A 25,908-nucleotide genomic window follows, 5' to 3' on the forward strand; every position below is an offset into this window, starting at 1 on the left:
TTGCTTTCTTCACAATATTAGGTTAACTCCTTTGGGGTTTTTTACTTCTCTGCCTCTGTTTCCTCAGCTATAAATTCAGGTCAATGACACAGGTCCTCATCCAATGGGGTGTGTGGACGGCAAGTATTCGAAAACTTAAAGCTTTAAAACAAGAAGACATTATTCTAATTTCAGAGTATTTAGGTTTTCAAGTCTTGTTGGCAAAGATTTGAGTTTACTTTTTGATTCTCAGGTCTGAATCCTTGTTTGGTTTATCCCCGTTTTCTTTGCTCCGAAGACTTAACATTAATACATAAACCTAAGGGGTGACTGAATTTTAAGAACTCCTCAGAGAATGAGGGAAAACTTTACCGCGAAGGTGTGGCTGGCCATCCCTTTCCTCCCGTTGGGGTTCCTCTGTGTCAGGGAGCCTCGGTATACTGATTTCCGATCAAAAGAATCATCACCTTTGCCTTTGGGGAAAACAGGAAGAGGGGTGGTGCTTTATGAATCACATACTTAGCCCGGACAGGTGCCTTGGCCTCCTCAGAAATTTAAAAGGTAGAATAAAAATGGACACATCCCACTTTAAGAAGTTTCCACATTACATATTTTTAAGGAAGCATTTACATTTCAGCTGTCATGCAAATAGTTTATCCAGCTTCTTTCTCCTTTGCTTTGGAGCAGGCATTAATGTTCTGTCTCACTGTGGCCCTAGAAATCCTCACATGAATGAAACAGCAGAAAGGCCCATCACGCTGCACTGGTGTGCGGTCTCTGCATTTCCTTGCCTTGCTTTTCTTTTCCTTCTTTCTTTCTTTTTTTTTTTTTTTTTTTTTTTTTTTTTGAGATGGAGTCTCGCTCTGTTGCTCAGGCTGGAGTGCAGTGGCACGATCTTGGCTCATTGCAATCTTCCTCTCCTGGGTTCAAGTGATTCTCCTGCCACAGCCTCCCGAGTAGCTGGAACTACAGGTGTGCACTACCAGGCCTGGCTAATTTTTGTATTTTTTAGTAGAGATGGGGTTTCACCATGTTGACCAGGCTGGTCTTGAACTCCTGATCTCAAGTGATCCGTCCACCTCCCAAAGTGCTGGGATTACAGGTGTAAGCCACCATGCCCGGCTTCCTTGCCTTTCCTTTAAGTTTGTGACAGGGCAACAGCCCAAGGGGTCTCAGACTCTGACCCTCAGCACAGGGGCCTCTCCTGGGCCTGTGGCTGTGTAGCTGGAGGCTACACAGAGGCCCGAGAACTGGCAGTGTTGGGGGCTGGCCTCTGTAGGCAGGGAAAAGCCCTGTGGCCACCCTTGGTGGAGGCTCGTGATGATGACAGCGGGACTATGAAGGGTCAGGCCTCAGCTGTGCTGTTCAGACTCCGAAATGCCTTTGAGCTTCAGGGGGCGGGGGGGGGGCTATTCTGGCCTTGGACTGAACGTGAGTGATTTCTGGGTAGGACAGAGTCTACCCTTCACAAAACCAGTCATACAGAGGATGCAAGGAATTGCCCCTTGTCCTCCTGCTATAAACATGAATCTCCTGGCTGGGCACGGTGGCTCATGCCTGTAATCCCAGCACTTTGGGAGGTGGGTGGATCAGCTGTCAGGAGTTTGAGACCAGCCTGGCCAACATGGTGAAACTCTGTCTCTACTAAAAATACAAAATTAGCTGGGCATGGTATTGGCACCTCTAATCCCAGCTACTCCAGAGGCTGAGGTGGGAGTATCACTTGAACCCGGGAGATGGAGGTTACAGTGAGCCGAGATTGCACCACCGCACTTCAGCCTGGGCGACAGAGTGAGACCCTGTCTCAAAACCAAACCAATCCAATCCAAACCAAACCAGAAACTCCACTTGGATTTCAGCCTATGAGATGTGCTGGAAACCCCGCACGGCTAGCATGTAGCTCTCCAGGAGCCCCTGCCAGCAGCTCCTCAGCGGGTCATCTCTGGCAGAGTCACCCTCCTTGCTGGTGACCTGAATCTGGGATTAGTCCCAAAGGGCCTTGGGCAGCAGCTCTGTCCCAGGATTGACCTGAATGTGTGCTGGAGGCTCAGGGGGTGCAAAGAGCTAGCTGGCACAGAGGTGGGGTAGCCGACAGACGAAGAAGTGAGTGGGCTGGAAATAGGGACGAGGTGCTTGGTGTTGCAGGGAGGCGTGGAGAGCCCCCGGGCGAGGCTTCGTGCTTGGCCCTGGAGGACTGCACAAGGCAGAGATGGGCATGGAGGGCGAACCTGGGCATGGAGGGCAGACCTGGGCATGGAGTGGTGAACCCGGGCATGGAGGGGCAAACCCGGGCATGGAGGGTGAATCTGGGCATGGAGGGGTGAACCTGGGCATGGAGGGCAAACCCAGGCATGGAGGGGCGAACCCGGGCATGGAGGGTGAACCCGGGCATGGAGGGTGAACCCAGGCATGGAGGCACGTGCTCGTGTGGCGTGCTGTGAAACCAGCATCCATTGTGTTGTCCCAAGCATGGGAAGGAAGTGCATCCTTGGGTGGGTGTAGCAGGGGCAGGCTGGTTCCAGTGTGTAACAAATGGCCAAAGTCTGCAGGCTATGCTAAGAAATCCCACTTCATTCTGCAGGCAGTTGGGAGCCAAGGATTGTTTGTGAGTAGAGGAGGGACACACACTGTTTGCTAGGACCACAGCTGTAGCAGTTTGAATGATGGTGTGTATGAGGACAAAGCTCAGAAAACAGGGACAACAGGAGATCAATCCAACAATTGCCTGGGGGCCTGAAACAGCTCCACGGCAGAGGGCTGGACTCTGAGTGGAGAGAGGAGGTGCCAGCTTCTGGTGAGCAGTGGTTGGGCCACAAGGTGAGTGAATGAAATGAGCAGACAGACACCCACAGAGCCTGGCCACGTGCGGAGGGAGCCTCACATCCCATTTGTCTAGGACAAAGCTAATGTCCTTGTCACTAGCAAGCCTTCGAGGAAGGCTAAATGATGTCCCCTACTTTCTGTAAGAAGGCCAGAAACTGTGTACCACATCCGGACAATTTATGTAGAAAGACATGGAAACACCACCGCCATCACCGCTGCCACCAGGGCCACCTTTGCACGCTTAAAGCAGCAAGTGCCAGTTGTCTGGATCACAACTCACCGGGTCCTAAGGGTGGCCTGAGTGGCACTGGGAATGCTTTTTGGGAGTCAGGACATGAGATACGTCCCACAGGTTATGAAGGACACACACAGAGCTGTGACTGGCCATTTTCCTCCAGGGAGCTCATTTCCCAGGCCCATGGGGCTGTGGAGAGGAGGGGGTTCTTACCTTGACTTTTCAGGGAGTTACTGAACTTTCTTCTTAGAAGATAGGGCACAGCCGTTGCCTAGAAGAAGCAGAGTGTCTCCAGGCTTTACCAAATTGTGATGTTTAGGAATTGTGAACTAATTTTGGATTTCTTACGGTTCTTCCAGCTTCTAAGTAACCAGGCCCACTGTTTTCTGCTATCTAGCAAGATTTGAACTTTTAGCAACATTAGAATGCACATTTTCAATAAACTAAGTACTAAATACCTGAAGCAAGAGATGCTCAGGAGCTGCCACATTTGGATGGCATGACAGAAAGAGTACAAGTTTCTGCCCTGCAGATCTGGGTTCAAATCCCAGCACTACCCCCTTACCACTGTGTGACACAATTAATTCACTTATCCTCTCCAAACCTCAGTCTCCTCCTCTGTAAAATGGGTCTGTAGCTCCTGTCTTTTTTCCAGTTGATTACCTTGCTACAGTGTGATAAGAAATCTGGTCTCTGTTTGGCTTTTCAGGGAAGTAAAGAGAGAGCCAAGTGGCCCAATTCCCCTAGAAATTTCTCCTGGTGTCTGGCAGCCTGGGATTTTGCCTGCCTGGGTTTGTAGGCTGCTCCTAGAGGCAGCTGCAGAAGCTGTCAGGCTGAGCTTCAAGGGACAAAAGTGGAAGCAGCAGCACCCAGGGAAGAGCGTGGGTGTCAGGCATGGCCTGAGCAAGACCCTGCGGTCACTTCCTGTCTGTGATCTTGATCAAGCTCACCCACTACCCTGAGCCGGCTGGTTTGCTCATCAGTACAGGGTTAATCGCACTGCCTACCTGCTAGGTGCTGTAAACATCACGGAGAAAGATAGACTTTTAAAAACACTGCGTGTCACTGTGAGGAGCTGCCAGGGTTGTGACGAGGAGTGGCCAGATGTCCCTCAAGCCTCCCTATGGGGCTGGGCTGCAGGTAGGGCTTGAAGCTGAAGCCCACTCCTCCTGGGGTGCTGGCCACAGTATCCCTCATCTTACTCCTAACCACCCCACCTAAATGCAGGGAGCTTCTCCCTCCCAGGCTGGCTCTGCCCTCTGTGCATTGTGTCTACTGGTCCTGCCCACATCCCACAACTCCCTGTGCCATTTTCGTGCACACTGGCTCCTGGGTATTTTCACCTGTGGCAGCCAGCGCCTAAGTCTCCCAGATGGAGGAAGTCCCCAGGCCACGGGCCCGCTGTGTCTGTTCAGGGAAGGGCAGAAGTGCCTGGGAATGTATGTGGCCTAGGGCCTGGCCCTTACTCAGGACTGACGGGTGTGGAAGGGCTAAGTGCCGGTGACCTCACTCCTGAGTGGAGTAACTCTGGGTGTAACCTACGTGTTCTCCAGAGCCCCCAGGAGGACTGAGCCACAGTCAGCCTGTGTGGGTTTGCTTCACGTCACCTGCTGGCCTCCTTCCTTTCCCATCTCACTTTCCCAGCCCTGCTACTGGGCTTTCTTGGATTTTCAACAAATGTATCAACACAAATCCAGCTCAGTGTGTGCCCCGGAGGAAGCCAACCCACAGGAGTTGCCACGGCCTTGTGGCCATTGTGAGGTCATGGCAGCTGTGTGGGCAGCTGTGTGGACATTGCAGCTCCGCCACCCCGTGGACTTGCCACACTGCTGGAAAGGGGTGTGGTCTTCCACCTTCATCCGGTGTCTGGGGCTTGGATGGAGTAACACATACCTTGGCCTCATTCGAAGGGTCTCCATTTGGATCCTCTGGTCTCTTGCCAACTTTCCCAGCCACTCGAGGGAGAAATATCTGGAGGACACAGAAGAGGCTTTACGTTGTTGTTTAGCCTCCAGCCACAGGGTGGAGCGCTGTCACGGGTCAGCTGGATGTAAGCATGGATGGTCTCTATACACACGCAGTTGGGGACACTTGGGGTGCAGCAACGCCCCCAGTATGACACTCCAGGGCTCTGGGGCTAGGGCTGCCAGAGTGTGCAAACTAAAATACAGGATGCCCAGAGAACTTTGAATTTCAGATTGTGAAAAGAAAGTAAACCTTGGGACCCAAAAATCACTAAGCTAAAGGTGAAAGTCGAGCTGGTAACTGTTTGGGGCAAACCTGCCCCTCATTCTATTCAAAGCCATCACTCTGAGGCTCAGCTGCGTATCCGATTGCTTCCTCTGCCTATTCTTATGTAAAAATGTAGTTTCACTGAGCCAGACTAAATTGTGTATTCAGTGGAAGTCTGATCAAGAACTCAAAGAGTACAGCCTTTGTCTCTTACCTACTTCTAGCCAGGAAGCCCCCACTTAGAGTCGTCCTGCCTTACTGGACCGAACCAGTGTAGGTCTTACACACGTCAATTGACGTCTCACGTCCCCCAACAGGTATAAAAGCAAACTGTACCCCCAACCACCTCGGGCACAAGTCTCAGGACTTCCTGAGGCTGTTTCATGCTTGTGTCCTTAACCTTGGCAAAATAAACTTTCTGAACTGCCTGAGACCTGTCTCAGATATTTGCATTCACAAGAGCAACAGCTAATTTTTTGTTTTAGTGTAAGTCCCGGATGTTGCATGGAATATACTTATACTGGAGTATTAGTCGTTGATCTGAAATTTAAGGTTAACTGGGCAGCCGGTGTTTTCCCCAGTGATCCTATCTGGGACTGTTCTAAGGACATCTTTCATTCTTTTGCCAACTTTAGGCTTTCAACACGAGGCATTGTGACCAGGCATCTCCTTTTGGATTTTACACTGTGAATGTGTGTGTGTTTCAGATCCTCAGAGCAGAGGCTGAGTCCCCTCACATGATAGAAACAACAACAAATAATAAACAAAAAATGAACCCCAACAAGGGCACAGCTGACTAACTGGCTCTGAGGAAACTCAGGCTGGGCATTCACTGGAAGGGAGGTGAGGGGCCCAGGATCCTCGCTGTCAGGCCCACGGTGGCACGGGTGCTGTAGGGAGGCCTTGGGGAGCACCAACTCACCTGGCATGCTGTGTCCCCCCACTCACCACTGCGCCCCCACTCGCCACTGCGCCCCCACTCACCCTTGCACCCCCCACTCACCCCTGCACCCCCCACTCACCCCTACATCCCCACTCACCACTGCACCTCCCACTCATCACCGCGTCCCCAACTCACCACCGCACCCCCAATCACCACTGCACCCCCACTCACCATTGTGCCCCCACTCACCGGGAGGTTTGACCTCCTCCGGGGTTTTCCCGAGGGCTTCACTGTGAGCCCGGCGGCCCTCAGGGCTGCAATCCTGGATTCAATGTCTGAAACCTGAGAGGACAGTAGACAGACAGCCCGTCAGACAGACGCTCGAGGTCCCACCTCAAAGTCATGGACAGAAAGAGCAGCTGCCCCAGCTCTCTCCTGGAGCCAATTTCACTTGTGTTTTCCCTTAAGACTGGCGTCCCAGCCCCATGCCCATCTTGGTGGCCCCCATGGCATTCATCTTCAATGGTTATTATGGCGGGGGAGCTTTCCTTGTGGGCCACCCCAGGCAGGGGGGGTGCATTTTCTGGAGTCTTAGGGAGTCTGGCTCCCATGAAGAGCTGGAGGAGGGGCCATGACTGGGGAGGACGGTGGTGGCTACTCTTCACCTAGCACTCGGCCACCCCCACTGGCATCATCCTTGCCCAGCTCCCCTTCCGCTCCTCCCCCATGAGGCCACTCCTCCCACAGCAGCCGGGGCAGCTTCTGGAAACAGAAACCAGGCCCCATCACCCCTACTCAGACCCTTCCAGCCCACCTTCCTCACACTCTCCCCTCATCATCTGACCCGGTCTCAGACTGATCCCTGCACGTGCCAAGCTCACTGCCACCCCAGGGACCTGGCACACGCTGCTCCCTCCACCCAGGCTCCTGCCTCCTGGATTTGCCAGGCTGGCTCATTTCCCTGGCATCCCTCCTGACTGCCTTATCTTAATCGCCCTGCCCCGAGCACCCCAGGGGGCACCTTTACTGATGGTCTTCATGCACTTTACGTGAACCCAAAGGATCTGGTTTGTTTGCTATTTATCTCCTCCTACTAAAAACAGGAGCTCCAGGAAGGCAGGGGCTTGGTCTAAGGCATTTGCAGCTGTATCTTCCGTGACCTACACAATGTGGCTGCATTCTAGGCATTTGAAGCTTATTTGCAGAGCAAGAAGGAAGAAACGAAGGGAAAGTCCGGAGCCTGACCTGCCCCCTCGATGGGAACAGCCCTGGGGGATGTGCCCTTCGTCCTCGGGGAGTGACAGGTGCCTGCTCATGAGAAGGGAAGCGGAGGAGGGCCACAGGGGCTGGCTGTCCCCACAGTCTGAGGGGCAGACCCTCTCCTTTCTGTAGGTCTCCGGGGAGGACAGAGCATGCACACGTCGCCTCTGCTGTCCCTGGGAGGCCTGAATGCGTTGGCTTTGCCCTTTGACCTTTGTGCACTACTGATATGTTCATCACCCAGATTCAAGCTCTGCAGCCACACCGGGACTCACAGGTGGCCCTTGGGACAGAGTCCAGTCCTGAGTCTGGGGCTGTCCTAAATTCCAGGCCTGCTTACAGGTCAGGGATTGTGAGTGTTCAGTACTTTTTTCTTGGTAGAAACCCTGCCTGTCCCTCACCAAGTTGGAAAAAGGGAAGGGGTGGAGGGCTCAGGGGGTGGCGAGCCAGGTGAGTCCCACAGGAACCCCAGGTTCGTGCTTGGCCTTCAGACACAGGCATCCCGGGCCAATGGGGAGGGCTTGGTGTGAGCTGTTAGTCAGATGGTCAACGCCCAGCCACAGTCACCATCCGTGTTTGTGGAACCCCGTGCTTGCTCCCCTGTGCCTTCGGGGTACCTCGCTCTCTGCCTGCCGGACTTCTGAGGCTGTCACTGCCACTCTGTCCTCCAGCTCCGACAGCTCCTCATCTGTGGTCCTGCTGTGCTGGATGGGGTCCTCGGGGCCCTGACGGCCCTTTTCCTGTCTGTTGGTTTGATTGGCAGCCGTGCCCACCTAGGAAAGAGAAGGATGGAGGCTGACCAGCTGTAGGAGGGGGTGTGGGGTCTCACCCAGATGGGGACTCGCCCTGATGTTGCTCTCCTCTCTGAACCCTGGGAGCTGCTTGGCCAGGAGCTGGCCACCCACCATGGACCCCATCAAGGGCTCTTGATGTCCCCACACAGTGGCTGCCTCCCTGGGGAGGGTGGTGGCTACCCGGGACTGTCCCTTCCTGCCCCTCCCTCTGCAGGGTCCTGCTGAGACCCCTGGGGGTAGTCTCACCTCTGAGTCTGCGTGGCGGAGGGTCCCAACTGAGGTGCCCCTGTCAGGCTCTGCCTTTTCATCCTTGATCTCCTCTTCCTCGGACGAGGCCCCCTCGTCACTGACGTTGCTGGTCAGCTCCTCGAGCTTCCTCCTCAGGGTCTCCTCCTCCACGTCGGCCTCCGTGGGCACTCCAGCACCTACACCCTGACAGAACAAGCCAGTGGGTTTGCATTCGGCTAGCCATCTGGAGCCGTGGAGCTCAAGGGCTGGCTCTGGGAGGTGGGCCTGGGCCCAGCACCCCTGGGGTTCCCGCTGAGCTTGGGCTGCCTCCCTTCTCCTTGTGAGCTTGTCCACTGTGCCCCACTGGGGCCCAGTCCCAGACTCCAGAAGCAGGCTCTCTCTGCAGGGCCGGGGCTTCCCAGGGAAAGATGCCCACCACCCCTAGCTAAGACCCATCTTTTATTTTTTCCTCTCATCCCTTACATCTAAGGGTGCCACTTGTGTATTCCAGGTGGATGTCCTTACTCTATGGATGGGGAGAGGGGCGTGGAGTCGTGGCTCTCTGCCCACTCTCTCTCTCAGGGAAATGCATAGCTGGCCTTGGATGGTCCAGCACCAGGGGCTGTACCTTCCCACACTCTGACCAAGGACTGACTTAGCAGCTGCTGCTGGACAGCTCTCTGTGGCACATGGCTCCTGATCACATAAAAGCAGCGCTGGGCTGAGTGAGAAAGGGTCTCCTTCCACTGGCCGCCTTGTCTGTGGGCGGGAGGAAGGGAGGCTAAGGGCAGGCTTTGTCTGTTGTGGACACCGGCCTTTCAGGAAGGTTTTATGTGCCAGCTCTGAGAAGGTAACAGACTTAAGTGATAAAAACACAAAACCATCCCAATTGCCTCTTACAGCCATAGCGGTGCTAAGGTGTCTTGCTCTTTTTGGCGGAGGCAGCTCCACTCTTTAGAGCTGGCTTAGGCCAAGAGGCTTGCAGACATCCTGACTCTTTCTCTCATCCCAAGTAGCCATTCCTGTCGGCTCTGCCTTTGCGAGATCCCAGGATATGTCTGTCTCATTTCACTTGGTTGCTCTACCACCTTCTCCAAGCCAGCCCTGCTGCCTCACTCCCACTCCACAGCCTGTCCTCGGGAGGACAGCCGGAGCGACCCCGTGCCCTCAGCCAGCTGTCTTCTGCTTAAGCCTCCCCAACTCTCCCATAGTAAAGGCAGAGCCTGGGAGGCTCTGTCTTGTCTGACTCCGGCACTAGGCCCAGCTCCAGCCTCTCTGCTCCCAGGCCTGCCTCTGTCTCACCCGTCCTGGCCACACTGTCTCCTGCAGGTGTTTGCTCCTTGGGACCATAGGAGGGGCTGCCATACTCCATCCTAGACAGCCACATGGCAGTTCTGGCACCTCTGCCAGCTCTTTGGGCAAGTCTCACGCTCAGTGGGGGGCATCTCGTTTGAAAAGGCATCCTCACCCCAGGGACCTTCTGCCTTGATTTATTTTTCTCTGCCTTCCGCCACCTCCTGATCTGTGTTCCACTTGTTGGGTTGTGAAGGAAACCAAAATATGTCACCCCAGAATAGACCTCTGGGACATATTTCCAGCTGTTTATTCAGAGAAGCTGCAGACAGGATTGCTCCGAAAAGCTGTCTTTTTTGGTGGTGGGGATTTCATCTGTGGAGGAAAGCTACAGGGGTGAGCTGAACACCAGGCAGATGGGCTTTTCTGAGATGGGCTTTCTCGGTGCCTTAAAAGGACACTGATGCCTGACACTTATGTGTGTGACAGGGACACTCCTGTCACACCTTTTGTGCCACCTTTTGTCCCTTCCTCTGGGAGATGCCACCTCCACTGACACTGGGGGCTGGGAGGGAGGGAGGGAGGGAGGGAGGGCAGGTGCCTCCACCAGGAAGTTACTCACAGGCCACGGCACCCCTGGGCGGATTCTTCAAGGGCAGCTCCAGGTTACTTGAGATATATTTAACTGCATAACCAGAAGCCCTTCCTCTCCTCACCCTCCGGTGACCCTGTCCCCACTGCAACCCCTCAAGAAGCCCTAAGCCCTGACCATCCTGTCACCTTGGGTGTAAACCTCAGTCGTCTGTCCCTGCTTGGAGCCCCACATTTGCAGGACTGACATGTTCATGTGCACAGTAACACATGGTTGGTCTTTTCCCTGTGACCCTGTCTGTGATGAGTTCCCTTCAGCAGACGTAGGCCCCCTTTCTGAGGGAAAGCTGGACATTCCTGCGGTTGCGTGTTTCCCGCCTCCCGAGTGGAAGGCAAACCCCATGAGGCCTGCGTTTCTGTCAACTTTGCTCATGGCCACCTCCCCAGCAACAGGAGCCGGTGCCGGGGGCAGAGTGGCTCCCTGTGTGTCCCGACTCTTCCCAGGTGATGAAGTCACACAAGTTAGCATCATGGGCAGGAAGACAGCGCTCATTCCCTTGTCTGCTCGTTTACCTGTTCATTCACTCATCCATCCCACAATCCAAAGGCTTTCCCCTGGCCCCATGAAGTCAACTTTGACGTGTGAGGCCAGGGCCTCGAGGAGATGCCACCTGAGGAGTTTTAGTGCCACCTTTTGTCCTTTCCTCTGGGAGATGTCACCTCAACTGACACTGGGGGCTGGGAGGGAGGGAGGGAGGGAAGGTGCCTCCACCAGGAAGTTACTCACAGGCCACGGCGCCCCTGGGCGGCATCGATCCCTCCCTCACCCGCCAAGCTGAGGATATTGCACACGATCATTTAATTTTCTATTTGGATGAAACCTATTGAGACAGATCGACAGGTCTTGCTGCCTGGGGCCTCACAGACAAACACCAAGGGGATGATTAGATTGTGTTGATGAAGAAGCTGCATGTTTTAGCCGGGATGCTTCTCCACGAGGCTCCACTTTCCTGACAAAGCCCCGAGTCACAGAGGCCCTCAGTGGAAAGATCGGCAGTGACGTTCAGCCTGTAAATGCTACTGGGCCTGATATGAGCTGAACTTTGTCCCAGAGTGCATGGGGCTGAGAAACTGCAGAATCCCCACGAGGAATGGAAGCCCAGTGCCCGTCAGGCAGGACGCAGCAGAGTGACGGGGTGAGGGGGTGGGAGCTGGGGGATGCCTGGGAGAGGCAGGGATTGTCTTTGCTTTGTAAGCCTGTAAATAAATGAACACACACACCACATGCACACATATACACATGTACATATGGAAAACACATGACAACATGTATGTGTGACAGGGACTTGAACCAGCACGACAGGACACAGCCAGGGTGACTAACTTGCCCTTGTTTGCCAGGGATTTCCAGGTGCAAGCCTTACGAGCCCCAACTAGGACACTGGCTGCCCTAGATCGAGCGTTGGCAAGGTGGAGGGCCCGCTGCCTCTCAGGCCCAGCTCCTCAACAGCCCAGAGGGCCATGCCTGCAAGCAGCGTCCCCTCATGGGGAGTGTGTGGGCAGCACAGGTCCCATGTGGAGTCTGTGACTTCTGACTTACTTGTCCCTGGGCTGAGATTTGTATGAGCAAAAGGCCAAAGCCAGGAGGCACCAGCAAGAGCCAGAGCGAGGGTGGCCACCTTTCCCTCTGCAAGGGTAACCTGTTTCTGGGTGGGCTGCTGCCAGGGCCAGGCAGGCTGCAGGGCAGTGGGTCCCAGGTGCTGCTGAGGGACCAGCAGGGATGGGAAGGAGTTGGGCAGGAAGTGGGTAAAGGAGGTGAGTGACGGATCTCCAGTGTCCACCTGAGAGGCAGAGCCGGGGCCAGAGTGGGACCTGGGGCACTCGGTGTTCAGCAGGGTCCTGGGGGCGGCCTGGGGTCTGGATGGATGGATATGGGCCATGGGGTCTGATGGGGCTCTGGAGCTTGTGTTGGGGTCACTCTGACTCCAGTGCAGGCGAGGGTCCTTCCAGAGGCATCCCAAGGGGAGGAACGCTCTTCCCAACCTCGCTGTGCTTTCAGCCAGCCAGTGATGGGCTGAGTCTCACTCATGGGAGCCCAGGCTTCAGTTTCCTTATCTATAAACTAGTGACAGACATGTCTACTTTGCAGAGGTATTGCAGGATTAAACGAAATTATGGCACATGGTCAGCCTGGCCCTAGCGACCCGTTAAAGCATACAGCACAGTACTCCATCCCCCTATAGAGGCAGCTGCGGTCCCTGCTGGACACATGGCATGTGGGCTGGGCCTCAGTCTCCCTCCACTTTGGCCAGGGTCAGGGTCTGCGCAGGGGTACCCTCTGTGGTCTAACTTGGGACCTGTGTGCTCTGCTCCCCACTTGGTCTCATTCCCCCAGCCTGAGCTCCACCCAGATCTGCTTCTCTGCAGTCTTGGCCCCAAGAAAAATGAGCAGCGGCAAGGAGCGTCCTGTGGAATTAAGTCATTCACGCTTAAAGCTGCTGGAACTTTAAATCACCGGGAGCCTTGAGGGCAGCTATGTGGCCTGAATCAGCAGCATGCACCTTCCGTTTCTGCTTTTTCCTGTAGACGATTAGGAAAGACTGAGAGACACCAGAGATGAGACCCCCTCAAGATCATTACCCCTACTTGTGGAGTGTTCAAGCCATCTTCCTCAAAATTAGTAAACTGTAACCTGTGAACCGCTACAATATAATTACGGGCATTGTATGGAAAATGCTGTAGCACTGAGAAACTTCTGTTTCGGCCTATACAAGTGAAACTTCAAATTCTCTGCTTTTGAGCACTAACCCCATTCCTTTGGAGTCTGTGTGGCCCGGAAGGCTACCTTCAAACTTTGTGCTCCAATAAACTCAATACTTAATCGCATTTTCTGAATCTCCTTATCTCAGTGCCCAGGTGCTAGATGTGTAACTCAGCTGGAATGGAGGACTGGGTCCCCCCGTCCCTCTGCACTCCCAGCTGTCTATCTGCCTGTCTCTCAGACACAAAAGCACATACACACACATGCACGTGCACTCTTGCAGCGGGCCATGGTTTGTTTTATTTACTCCCCATCAGGTTGCCTTGGTGTGCTGTTGTGGTATCAATGTGTCCCCTAAAGTTCATGTGTTGGGGATTCAATCCTCAGTGCAATAGTGTTGCGAGGTGGGGCCTTCAAGAGGTGATTAGGTCATGAGGGCTGTGCCTTCATCAATGGATTAATATCATTATTGAAGGAATGAATTTGTTATTCATTCCAGGGTGGTTATAAAAGAGAGTTCGGTCCTGCCTTGCTTTCTGTCTCTCCTGTGCTCTATCACCATGTGCCATGTGGTGACACAGCAAGAAGGCCCTCACCAGATGCCACCCCTTGATCTTGGACTTCCCAGTCTCCAGAGCCATGAGCCAAATACATTTCTGCTCATTATAAATTACCCAGCCTGTGGTATTTTGTTACAGCTGCACATAGCAGACTAAGATGTGCTGATCATACATTCACAAACATGGTGCAGAGGGAGACTCCCTCCTGCTTTGGTTGCTGGACCTCAGAGCTGCTGGGCCAAGCAAGCTTCCTCCCATCTCCAGTTATGTCCCCTGGGCAGGCTGTTACACCTGTGCACCCTCCAAGCTGTCTCTCATTCAAGCTCTGGGTATGAGGGGTGATGGCAGGCCTGGATGGGACAGATAACTTCACTCAGGATATGTGATAGGAATCATCTGGCCCTCTGAGCACTGCACACAGAACTCAAGCTTACAAACAGCAAAATCTCAAGAAACTATTCTCCCAAAAGCCCATGTCACACCTCAGCCTCCTTTAACTAAAGAGCTGTGGGGGCTCTTTCTCCTTGCCCAGCCCCTGGTGTTACCTTGGCCAAGGGAGGCACAACTGTGTTCTCCAGGTGGGTCAGCAGGCGTTCCACAGCTGAAATACGCTTATTCAGCTCAAAGATCTGCAGCAGAGGGAGAGAAACAGTGGGCAGAAGACCCCTGGCTCCCACCAGCAAGACTCTGGCACCCACCACCTCAGAAGCACCAAATTCCCAAGAAGTGGAAGGAGAGCTAAGGCCACCAGCCATGATGTGGCCTGGGAAGGTTAACCGTGAAACCTATTTCTGACACCAAGAGTTCTGGAACACCAAGCAAAATCTTGGAGCGAAACCAAGAGAAGGGAGAGTGGGGAGGGTGAAAGCAGCAGGAGAGGAGCTGAGTTCAGCAGGACAAGGAGCTGAATCTGGACGGTTGTGATGGTGTCATCACTGTGGACAGCCACTGTCACCACCGATACTGAGCAGCACAGGAAGACATCAGTTAATTACGCCGCAGTGATCAAACTTACAGCCATCAGCTAGCAAGAGCCTTGGGTTGCTCGTGGGCTGGGAGGCAAGGCCCTTCAGGCGACAACCTAAATGGACCAGAAGTATGACTTGCTCATCCCTTGAGTCACCAGACTCTTGAGTCACCCAAAGTCTATTAGCTCCCAGACGGAGACATGAGAAATCAATTTTCTAGTTTTCTTCCTTGCCCAGCGATGCATCTTTCCTGCCATTATCTCGTTGACGGCTCACCTAGCTTTAAAAGAGGGAAGTGGTGCTTGTGGGATGTTAAGATGTTTTGCGCTGTTTGGTCTGTAATTACTTTAATCTTCACAGCACCAAGGGCTTTGAGTGGGCAAATCTGCCCGAAGAGCATGCTTGGCTGAGAAATGTCAACACTAGGGTTTTGATTAGACCTTGGCCCATGCCTTGAGGAGCCACTGGTAATAGTCATGAGATTCAGAAAATATGAGTAAGTATTAATACACCAAGTTTATCAGAACAAAGGCTTGATGGTGGCCACCCGGAAACACGGACCCCAAATAAATGGGGTCCAAAGTGGACTAGTGGTTTCACCTACGTAGAAATTTTAGCAGGATCACAACCTTGCAGAGGAACAGTGACCTGGGGGGCCTCTGGTCCCGTTGTGCATCTGCAGAAGCAGAGATCAATACTCTGGGGAGAGAGCACTCGGCAGACAGCCTCTGCCTCCCAGAAGCGGTAGGCTTGGCACACATGGGGACTCAGGAGAGGACAACGGCCCCCCAGCCAGCACCCAACACCATCGCTGGGAAATGTCACATTCAGAGTGAAAGAGATGGGGAAATGCCCACGAGGAGAAAGTGGAAGCAGGGTGGAGGAGGCCAGGGTTGGGGGAGGTGGGCAGGAGCTAAAGGTGGGTGGGGGCAGCTGGGAGCCAGGGAGAGGCCAGCAGGGAAGAGTGGGAAGTGAGCTCAGCACGCTGCTTTCTGACAAGGCTCTGGCAGTGTCCAGGCTCCTTTGCTGAGGAGGTGGCAGCACAGACACAATGAGTATGATGGCACCCTGGCTCCAGGAGTGCTGGGCCCCTTTCAGACAAGCCTACAGGGCAGATGCAGCAGCTCCTCTGCCACTCCTGAGTGCCCAAGTGGTGTGGGGGTGAATGCAAACCTGCTGGTGAAATTGGGCACTCATTGCACCTGTTGAAAATAGAGAAGTGACTTCTCCCCACTGCCCCCTTTCTTTCAGAGCTCCTTTCTCTGCTTTTTCCAAATACGTGTAAATCTTTATAATGGCGAAAAAGCCTCTGTCCAGTCTCAAAACTTGACCTGGGAACTGTGTTTTTGAAATGGAAACATCCCTGGAGATAACCCTTGCTCCCAGATCCCAAGAGGGGTTTAAGAGGCTAACTTCTACCTTTTTTATCCTCCTTTAAATAATTAAGACCAAACAGCATTAGAGATAAGGGCCCCCCAGGTCTCTGTTCCTCCGCAAGGCTGTGATCCTGCTAAAATTTCTACGTAGGTGAGACCTTCACTAGTCCACTTTGGACCCCTCTTGTTTGGAGCCTGTGTTTCCGGGTGGCCATGTCAAGCCTTCGTTCTGATAAACTTGACATATTAATACTGACTCATATTTTCTGAATCTCATTATTTAGGTTTGACAAAGTAAATACAAGTTAATAGGAACACATAGAAACAATTCCAGAGGCAGGATATACAAACATGAACTTGAGAATCATTCCAAGCAGGTATAAAGGATAATTGGTTTCAGCAGGGTTGGATACCACTATGTGTATTTTACTAAAGGCTAATAAGTTGCTAAATTAAAGGTTTACTGAAAATAGACAACTTGATTCTCATCTTCATCCCACTGTCTTCAGACTAGGAAGCTGGAAGATGCTCAGCCAGCCATGGATCTGTCTACCTGGCCACCCCGGGAGGTCTCTACCTGGCCACATAGAGGAAGTCTCTACTCTGGCCACACTGGGGGTCTTTATCCTGGGCACACCGGAGAGGTCTCTATCGTGGGCATACTGGGGAGGTCGCCATCCTGTCCTCACCAGAGAGGTCTCTATTCTGGCCACCCTGGTCCTCCACTGTCCCCTGCAGCCACAGGTCCCTGTATGAACTTGGCTGAGTCGCCTCTTCCCCTTTTCTTAGAATAACTGTAGAATGTGCCAAGAAAGCCACCTCCTGATATCAGGAAGAACTGTGTGGACTGTGCAGAGCCCAGGCTCTGGAACTGGATTCCTTTGGCCCACTGATCCCAGTTTCCCAGGTCTCTGTCCTGGCCACCCTGAGTCGGCTTTCTGGGATCCCCCAGCTGCCGCATGATGTGGGGCACTTGCCTCCGAGACTCTACCCTTCCCGCAGCTTCCCTGAGCCCGGGGGCCCTGCTGCCTGTCTGTGAGTCATGAAGTTGCTCTGCGCGACGTGTGCGTGTTCCATTTCACAGAAGTAGACCTGCGAATGCAAGTGTGGAGTCGTGACCGCTGCGGCACTGGGGCTCCCCTGAGTCCCGCCGGAGCTCAGCACACCTGCAGTTTCCAAGTCCTCCCAGGATACAGACACGGCAGGGGCCAAGCCAGCCACTCCCTGATTTGAATCAAAGGACACTTCCTTGCATCAGGGCCTTGCTCGCTGTTACATAAAAGGAGTCGTATGCCTCAGGAACTGTGGGCCTCAGGAGGTGAAGCAACCATAAGCAGTCTTCACGCAGGCCTTCTCAGGGCCTTCATGCCCAGCTCTGATGGGGCAAGGGTGCTTCTTTCAGAGACTGAGTGGGCCCTCAAGGAAGTTGCTGCAGGAGAAACTTTCAGACCAGGGCTGAGGAAGCTTCTAAATGACAGTACAGTAAAAAGCCAGCCGAGGGCACTGACTCCAGAGAGATGCCAAGTTCAGAAACTGCACGCTTCTGTCCCGTGGACACTAGCCCAATTGTAGGACCCAAACCCCTGTGATTTCCCATAGGGCCATGCTAGAAAGGCTCTTTGTGAAATTTTGGTGCTCATTTTCAGCAGATCATTTCTCTGGGTGCAGAAGCGAAGTGACAGGAGGTTGGAAGAGCCCCTTGCCAACCATGAGTGTGAAGGTCTGGCCCTGTGAGAACAGCCACAGGACAGACTTCCTGCTGGATGGGGGCTCAGAAAAGCCTGGGGCCACTGGGTCCTTTTCCCCGTTGCCCACTCCTGAGCCAGTGCTGGCCTAGTGGCTGCCTTGGGATGGGGGTCTGCAGCCCTAGTGGCTGTAGAGCTGGCCGATGCTTCATCTCGGGTAGTCCTGTGCACCGAAGGACCAGGGCGCTGGAGAAACCCTAGACCCTGTACAACAGCCTCCTCGTGCCCCGCCCAGCTCTCCTGCCCCTTGAGAACCCCAGCCGTGCACCCTCTGCCTCCTTGCCACTTCCAGGCCTTTCCTGACAAGCCTCAGCATTCACTTAGCCTCCCTCCTGACAGCCCAGAGCCCATGGGCCCCGAAGGGAAGCTCCACAGAAGCATTCCCTTTCCCAGATCTCCCAGGAGGAGGGAGGAGGGACTCTGTGCCAGGTACCACCGTGCCCACGGAGCTAGACCTGCACTCATCCAGGCTCCAGAAGATGTGCCTGAGACCAGCCCTGGTGATGCTGCGGTTCCTGTCTCCATTCAGAGCGGCGCCACTCCCCCTCTTCTGGGTTTCGTGCCTCTAGGGTCATTAGTTACAGAACAGCCCCCCATCACATGATTACAATGCCGGAGTCAAGGCTCTATCAGAGACATGAATAGCCTGTGTCTTTCTTTGCCTTAAACAATTTAGTGGTCATGATGTTCTCAGATGAAACAATATTGCCTTTCTCCCAGTAATGTGAACTTGCTCAAATAGAAATCAGCTGACTCAACAGAATCATTTAGATGCAGTGAGGGGAATTCAGGGTACTTAAATAAATCTTGTGATGAACTTTTTAATAAGTCAATGTCTGCAGTGTGAGTGATTCTACTAATTTAACAGGTGTTAAGTATTATGAGCAGTTTCTTAATGCCTATATAATGCCTGCTAAAGGGCTGGGTGCGGTAGCTCACGCCTGCAATCCCAATACTTTGGGAGGCTGAGGTGGGTAGATCACTTGAAGTCAAGAGTTCGAGACCAGCCTGGCCAACATGGTAAAACCCCCTTTCTACTAAAAATACAAAAGTTAGCAGGGCATGGTGGTAGGTGCCTGTAATGCCAGCTAATCAGGAGGCTGAGGCAAGAGACTTGCTTGAACCCAGGAGGCAGAGGTTGCAGTGAGCTGAGATGGCACCACTGCACTCCAGCCTGGGCAACAGAGCAAGCCTGCTAAATCTAAGAGTGAGCTACGTCTTGCTTTTTTATTTTTAAAAATAAAACCTAAGGGTTTCACATACCTGACAGATTATTTCCTCCTCTTGTAAAATATATAATACTTGATTGAGTATAAAATATGTATTTTCATGAAAAGGCATGAGGCACTTATATATGCTACAGCATGGTTGGACCTGGAGAGCATTCTGCTTAGTGAAAGGAGCCAGTGACAACAGGCCAGATGTCCTCTGTGAGTCCATTTACATGAAATGTCCAGAATAGACAAATCTATGGAGACAGAAGGACGACTGCTGGTTGTCAGAGGCTAGGGCAAGGGAGATTGGGAGTAATTGGTTAATGGGTGTGCGATTCTTTGGGGGCTGAATTAGAGGTGGTGGTTACACAACACTATAAATGTACTGTCACTGAATTGTATACCTTAAAAGTTAATTTTTTGGCTGGGTATGGTGGCTCACACCTGTAATCTCAGCACTTAGGGAGGCCAAGATGGGTGAATCACCTGAGGTTAGGAGTTTGAGGCCAGCCTGGCCAATATGGCAAAACTCTGTCTCTACCAAAAATACAAAAATTAGCTGGGTGTGGTGGTGCGCACCTGTATTCCTAGCTACTTGGGAGGCTGAGGAGGGAGAATTGCTTGAACCTGGGAGGCGGAGTTTGCAGTTAGCTGAGACGGCGCCATTGCATTCCAGCCTGGGCCACAGAGTAAGACTACGTCTCAAAAAAACAAAAATCAAAAAAGAAAACTAAAAAATAATTTTGAAGACTAAAGATTATTTATTTTCTCCTAAATTCCATAAAATACGTTACTTCTTTCAAATTTTTAAATTATAAAATACTATATTAAAACTCTATCCTTGTAATCATTTTCAAGGTATTAAGTATATTCACATTGTTGTATAACTGTCACCACCAACCATCTCCAGAGCTACTTCATCCTGCAAAACAGAGACTCTATGCCCATTCAGCACCAATTCCCCAACCCCCTGACCCAGCCCCTGGTGACCACTATTATAGTTTCTTCTCTATGAATTTGACTAAGAACCTCAGATAAGTGGAACCATACAGTCTCTGTCCAAAGTGACTGGTTTATTTCACTTAGTATAATGTTCTCAAGGTTCATCCATGGTGTAGCATGTGTCAGCATCTCCTTCCTTTTCAGGGGTGAATAATATTCCATGTTGTGTATGTGCTGTGTTTTGTTTACCTGTTCATCTGCTGACGGATGCTTGGGTTGCTTCCACCTTTTGGTTATTACAAAAAATGCTGCCATGAACACGGGGACACAAATGTCTTTTTCCGTCCCTGTTTTCCAGTTTTGGGGGCATAAACCAAGAAGTGGAATTGCTGGATCACATGGAAACTCTATTTTAAATTATATGGTTAATTATTATTAACCATACCGAGATGGTTAATTTTCTGTTATGTGAATTCAGTTCCATAAAATATACTGTGATGACCTATCTTGATATAGGCTTGTGGAATTTCATACCCTAAAGGTATTGAAAGCTTTAATTTCTCTAAAGTGACTTGGTGTGGAGGTGAAAAGACTCCACCCAAAGAAAAGACAAGATGGAAGCCTTTCCAGCCACCATTACCTGACTGTCAGAGGACGCCCGGCCTCTCCGCTTGGAATGACGGGAGGTCGCCATGGGAGCCCAGATGCTTTCCTCGTCGGAGGTATCCACGTCGGCCAAGTACTGCGGGGGCAGCTGCTCCTTCCTGATGACATTTGGCCCTTTGGAGCAAGAGTGGGTTTGAATTACTTGGAGTGAAAAGCTGAAAGCCGATGGACGTGTTTAGTCCAGTGAAGAAAAATGAGAGCTCAAAGAAAATAAAGACAAAATGATGTCCCTCTGATGTCACAGGGCTGAGGTTCCGAAGTCACAGTAAGAATGGAGCAGATTCCACGACCACACACAGAGATCTGCAGGAAAAAAGAGGCCTTCGCCTGACATTGTAGGTGGGAATTAAGAGTGGACATATTTTGCATGCTTGCAAAGCAAAGTAACATGATTCCCAATTTCAAATTGCAAATAATGCCTGATTCCATGAGGATGAGATCATAAATGTATTGTTTTAAGCCACATTTTACATTTGTGATAATTTGCTATGTAGTCAACAGATTCAGCCATCTCATTTAATCCCTATGACAATGGGGTGAGTTAGGTGTTATTAACCCCTTTTGCACAATGAGGAAATGGAGGTGCCCAGAGGTTAAGCAATTCGTTCTGTCAGCGTGGCATATCTCATTGAACCTCAGACTTTGCAGATTGGATGTTGCACTATTAAGAGAGCGACAGTGGCTGGGTGTGGTGGCTCACGCCTGTAATCCCAGCACTTTGGGAGGCCAAGGCGGGTGGATCACGAGGTCAAGAGATCGAGACCATCCTGGCCAACATGGTGAAACCCTGTCTCTACTAAAAATACAAAAATTAGCTGGGCATGGTGGCATGCACCTGTAATCCCAGCTACCCAGGAGGCTGAGGCAGGAGAATTACTTGAACCCGGGAGGCGGGGGTTGCAGTGAGCCGAGATTGTGCTACTGCACTCCAGCCTGGCAACAGAGCAAGACTCTGTCTAAAAAATAAAATAAAATAAAAAAGAAGACAGTGCTGCCAATGAGACTCAAGCACACCCCTTTCTTACCACATTCACGAAGACTTTCTTACCACATTCGCTGTAAGATACTCGGCATTTGAGAGTTGATATGTCAAAAGAATGTATGTGAGAACCAGTGAAGCAAACTGGCAGAGCCCGGCTCCAAACTCAGAACTGCCTGCCTCCAAGGCACCTCTCCCAGCACGATGCAGGCTCTCGTGGCATCTCCCCAGACTGCCTCCTGTCCATGCGCTCAGGGGACATGAGATCACAGAGGAAATAAAACTGCTGTCCAGGTCTGGATCCTATGGTCTGGCCAAACCATTTATTCATTGTTTTTGGGGAAAGTAGAGCCCTGCTTTCCTCCCCAAACCTCCAAGGTCCCTGTCAGCATGAGGGCCATGAGATTAGGGTCCCTTCAATACAATGAAGAGGGAAGCTGGAGAGTAGATGGTGTTCCCACATGCAGCCACTCGCTGTGGCTGCTGCTGTGATCCTACTTGCTCCTGTTCTGATGGGGCGTGTGAACTCCTAGACCCACAGTACACACTACTCAGGTACCGGAAAAGAGAGATTTGGGGATTTCATTTCAAAGCAAAACTGACAACAAAGGTAAGCCAAGCAGATTTAGGTTCTCAGTGCTTAAAGATCTCCTGATCAACAGCCTTGAGCCGACTCTGGGCTGATGTGGCAGTGCCCAGATGCCCGTCTTGCCCAGACCAGGATGGTGGGTCGGTTGAGCGGTGGTTCTAGTCATTTCAGGAGGCCTGTGTGTCCCCAGCCCAGGCCAGCAGTAGGGAGCTGTGAGCTGGCCACCTCCTGTGCTGGAAGTTCTGAGAGTTACAGGGAAGCACACATCCCAGGGAGGGCAGGGGCCCACAGCGTTTGTTGGGACCGCACGTCCCGGACAATCGTGCCAAAGGAAGGGGGCTTTCACATCAGCCATGTGTTGGCATAGGTCAGGGTGGTGGGGTTGTTTCTCAGTGACCCCCTCCCGCATGCCGAGCCCATCAGGAAGACCCTGGCCAAGGGCACCTACCTAGTGCAGCAGCAGTCCCCAGGGCCAGCCCGTGGGAGCCTCCAGGCAGGGAGAGCTCAGCGAGGACGCTGTGTCCAGAAGGCGAGATGCATGCCGGCTGCTCTTCTGGACGGGAATGGCACCCAGAGGCCCCAGCGTCAGCCTCCTCCAGGCCCTCAGCCTTCTGGGGGACTGCCTTCTCTGAGCAGGACTCATCTGTGAGGGACTAAGCACACGGGCCGTCAGCCTCCTCTGTGGGGTTTACTAGGAGGGGCTGCTGCCTGGAATGTGGGTCTTTCAATCCAAGCCCTGAGGCTTTCCAGTCACTTGACTGACCTAGCACTAGACCCCCATCCACGCTGGTCCCTGCTACTCAGTCCTCTTAGATTTCCAAGGCTGTGCCTAAAGCAGGTACTGCCTATGTATTCCCTACTGACTGCCTGTTGCATGCATCCATGCAGTGTTGGGGCTCCCAGCGACACCCTGGACCAGGCATGACACAAGGGGACCAAAACTCTTCTGACACAGCCTCAGGGGGCTCAGACATACCCAGAAACCGAAGCCTGAGGACGTGGGCAGGGAAGTTAATATTTTTGGGAGAAGGTTACATTGTTACTAACTAGGTACACCTTAATCTTTGAAGATCAGAAGGGCTGGTGGGGGCTTCCTGGCAGCTCCTTGGCTGTAATCCGGACAACCCTCCAGCAGAGGGGTCTCTGTATTATGTCACTGTCTCCAAGGAAATGGGGTCCTGAGGGCTTCAAGAAGCAATATGCCACAGCGCCCCTCCAGTGTGACTGTGAGTGGGGCTGGGGGCCACAGGAAACGCACACTTAGGCCAGCCTCCAGTTAGAGCAGGACCTGTGGCCTGGACATCACTTGGCTGCTGGCTTCCAGGATCCACCCTGCTTCCCCCTCCTCCTGGAAGGGTCTTCAGACCAGCCTGGGTGGACCCAGCCCCACCCCAGCTCTGGCTCAGCACTGCCTGAGCCCAGGGGATGCCGGGAGTGGAGTTCAGGAGTTCAGTCCTGGGCCTGGCTCAGTGCCCATAGTTACCTTTACTGCCTGCCTGTGAGTCCCATGCCTTCCACGGACAGCACCTATGACGATTAGTACTGAAAATTAATGAGTATGGCTCATGGACTCACTTCATCTTTGCTATTCTGCCTAGCAAATTCAAACTATAAGTGAGTCCACAGCTGAACCGTATTACTTATCAGAGGCCTTCAAACACTGCTCTTGATGACTTCTAAGAAATCTCACTAACCTTGCCTTACCTCCACCATTAACCTAGTAGGAGAACCCTTTGACTATGGCTCATTCTCCTGATCTAATATCACCATTATGCTTTTAGGACTTAGTCTGCTAATGACAGCCCTCTACTCCCTAAATATGCTAGTCATGACACAATGAGGGACACTTACGTATGACATTAACAGTATTAAACCTTTCTTTACGTGAGAAAATGCATTAATACTGATACATCTTGTGCCTCTCTTCCTGTTACCCTTAAACCGTAAAATTATTATGGGGCCTGCATGCTGTAGCTATAGTTTGATCAAAACATTAGATTGTGGATCTAACAATAGATGCCTGCACTTCTTACCTACCGAGAAAGCGTGCAAGAGCTGCAGACTCACGCCCCCATGCCTAACAACACGGCCTTCCCAACTTTCAAAGGGTTAGAGTCATGCGTTGTTTGGTGCAACTCCAAATAAAAGTAACAAATGAAAGTATTCTTCCCCTGCCATAACAGCCCTCATCCCCTAATCTTACCGATTGCTGTTACCTTAGCCAGCCCCTGCAAAAAAGGTTCATACGTAAATGATATAAAAACATCTGTGGCATGTGCCTTCATTCATTAGTCTCATCCCCACAACAATGTTCATATACACAGACCAGGAAGTCATTACCTCCAGCTGACATTGAATGACGGTCTAGAATCTCAGACTCTCACCAAGCTTCAAACTAGGCACTTCTCCACAATGTCTGTCCCAGTAGCACTGTTCATTACGTCACCTATGGTAGACTTCTCGATATATAAACTCAGACCCTAACATTAATCACTTTTTCAAATACTTATTTTCCTCATCACAGTATGAATTCTGGCTACCGCCAATCAATTCTTTCAGCTGTTTATCAGATGAGAAGGTGTAAGAATCATGTCTTCTTACTAACTGGCTGACGGTGCAGGCGAGCAGATGCTAAACCCACCACCCCCCAGGCAGTTCTGTACATCCGCATGGGCGGTACTGGCTTCATCTTAGCTTCCTCCTGTTCTCCAACACGTGAAAATGTCAACAAACATTTATTCTGGACACTATCCCCAACTCCCTTCCATTAATTAGCTTTCTCTCAGCAGCAGCAGGAAAGTCAGCTCAGTTCGGCCTTCACCCTTGACCTCCATGGCCGTGGAATGCCCAGCCTGGGTCTCAGCCCTGCTCCACTCCAGCACTATAGCTGGGACAAGAACTTTCCTGCTCATCCACTTCTACGCTTTAATAGACAATAACCTATCAATCCAAACCTTTACACTATGTCTGGGGGCTATGATCATCTTATTTACAGCAATCTGTGCTCTGACACAAAATGGTATCAAACCAGCTAGGCCTTATAACAGTCACAATTGGCATTAATCAACCACACCTCGCATCCCTTTGCATCTGAACCCACGTGTTTTCAAAGCTATATGATTTATATATTCAGGGTCCATCATCCATAACCTCAGTGATGAACAAGACATCCTAAAAATAGGAGGACTGTTCAAGACTTTGTCCCTCATGTCCTCCTCCCTTAATGTCGCCAGCCTTGCACTTACAGGTATGCCTTTCCTCACAGGCGTTCACTCTAAAGACCTCGGCGTGGAAACTGCAAACACATCATGCCCCAACTGTTACTCTGATTGCCACCTCCTTAACAGCTGTCTACAGTACCCGTATTATTTTCTTTGCTGTAATAGGACAAACTTGCTTCAGACTCCGGTTACTATTAACAAAAATAACCCTTTCCTAATTAACTCATTAAGCGCTAACAGCCGGCAGCATCTTCGCCGGATTCCTCATCACCAACAGCACCCTGCTTCATCCTCCCAAGCACCCAGCCCGCTCCACCTGAAGCCCACAGCCCCAGGTTAGCCACCTGAGGCTTCCTGCTGGCAATGGAGCTTCATCTCACGGCTAATAACCTTAAACTAAAATAGCCGTTACAGACATTCAACTTTTCCAACACCCTAGGGTTTTATTCAGCCACAGTTCACCGTACAACCCCCCACTCAAGCCTATTCACAAGCCAGAATCTGGCTTTACTTCTACTAGGCCTAATTTGGCTAGAGAAGTCTATACCAAAGGCCATTACACAAACCCA

General features: G+C 51.9%; 1 protein-coding gene across 4 annotated transcripts in view; it reads right to left on the bottom strand.

The window, feature by feature from the left end:
• The window catches only part of MLPH (melanophilin), a 58,401-nt gene that overhangs the window by 1,177 nt on the left and 31,316 nt on the right, over positions 1–25,908 (bottom strand). For 2 of the 4 annotated variants that reach the window (XM_032277820.1, XM_032277819.1), the window contains exons 7-14: positions 22,567–22,771; positions 20,525–20,664; positions 8,453–8,638; positions 8,030–8,185; positions 6,402–6,494; positions 4,931–5,008; positions 3,251–3,308; positions 352–452 (exon numbers count right to left, since the gene is read on the bottom strand). In XM_032277820.1, coding sequence (XP_032133711.1) covers positions 352–452; positions 3,251–3,308; positions 4,931–5,008; positions 6,402–6,494; positions 8,030–8,185; positions 8,453–8,638; positions 20,525–20,664; positions 22,567–22,771 — 1,017 coding nt within the window. Of the gene's footprint in view, positions 1–351; positions 453–3,250; positions 3,309–4,930; positions 5,009–6,401; positions 6,495–8,029; positions 8,186–8,452; positions 8,639–14,184; positions 14,269–20,524; positions 20,665–22,566; positions 22,772–25,908 lie in introns of all 4 variants that reach the window. The other 2 variants (XM_032277818.1, XM_032277821.1) reach the window with 2 other exon arrangements.

This window comes from Sapajus apella, unplaced genomic scaffold (assembly GCF_009761245.1).
Source record: "Sapajus apella isolate SASKATOON/1434 unplaced genomic scaffold, GSC_monkey_1.0 scaffold10, whole genome shotgun sequence".
NCBI classification, from domain to species: Eukaryota; Metazoa; Chordata; class Mammalia; order Primates; family Cebidae; genus Sapajus; species Sapajus apella.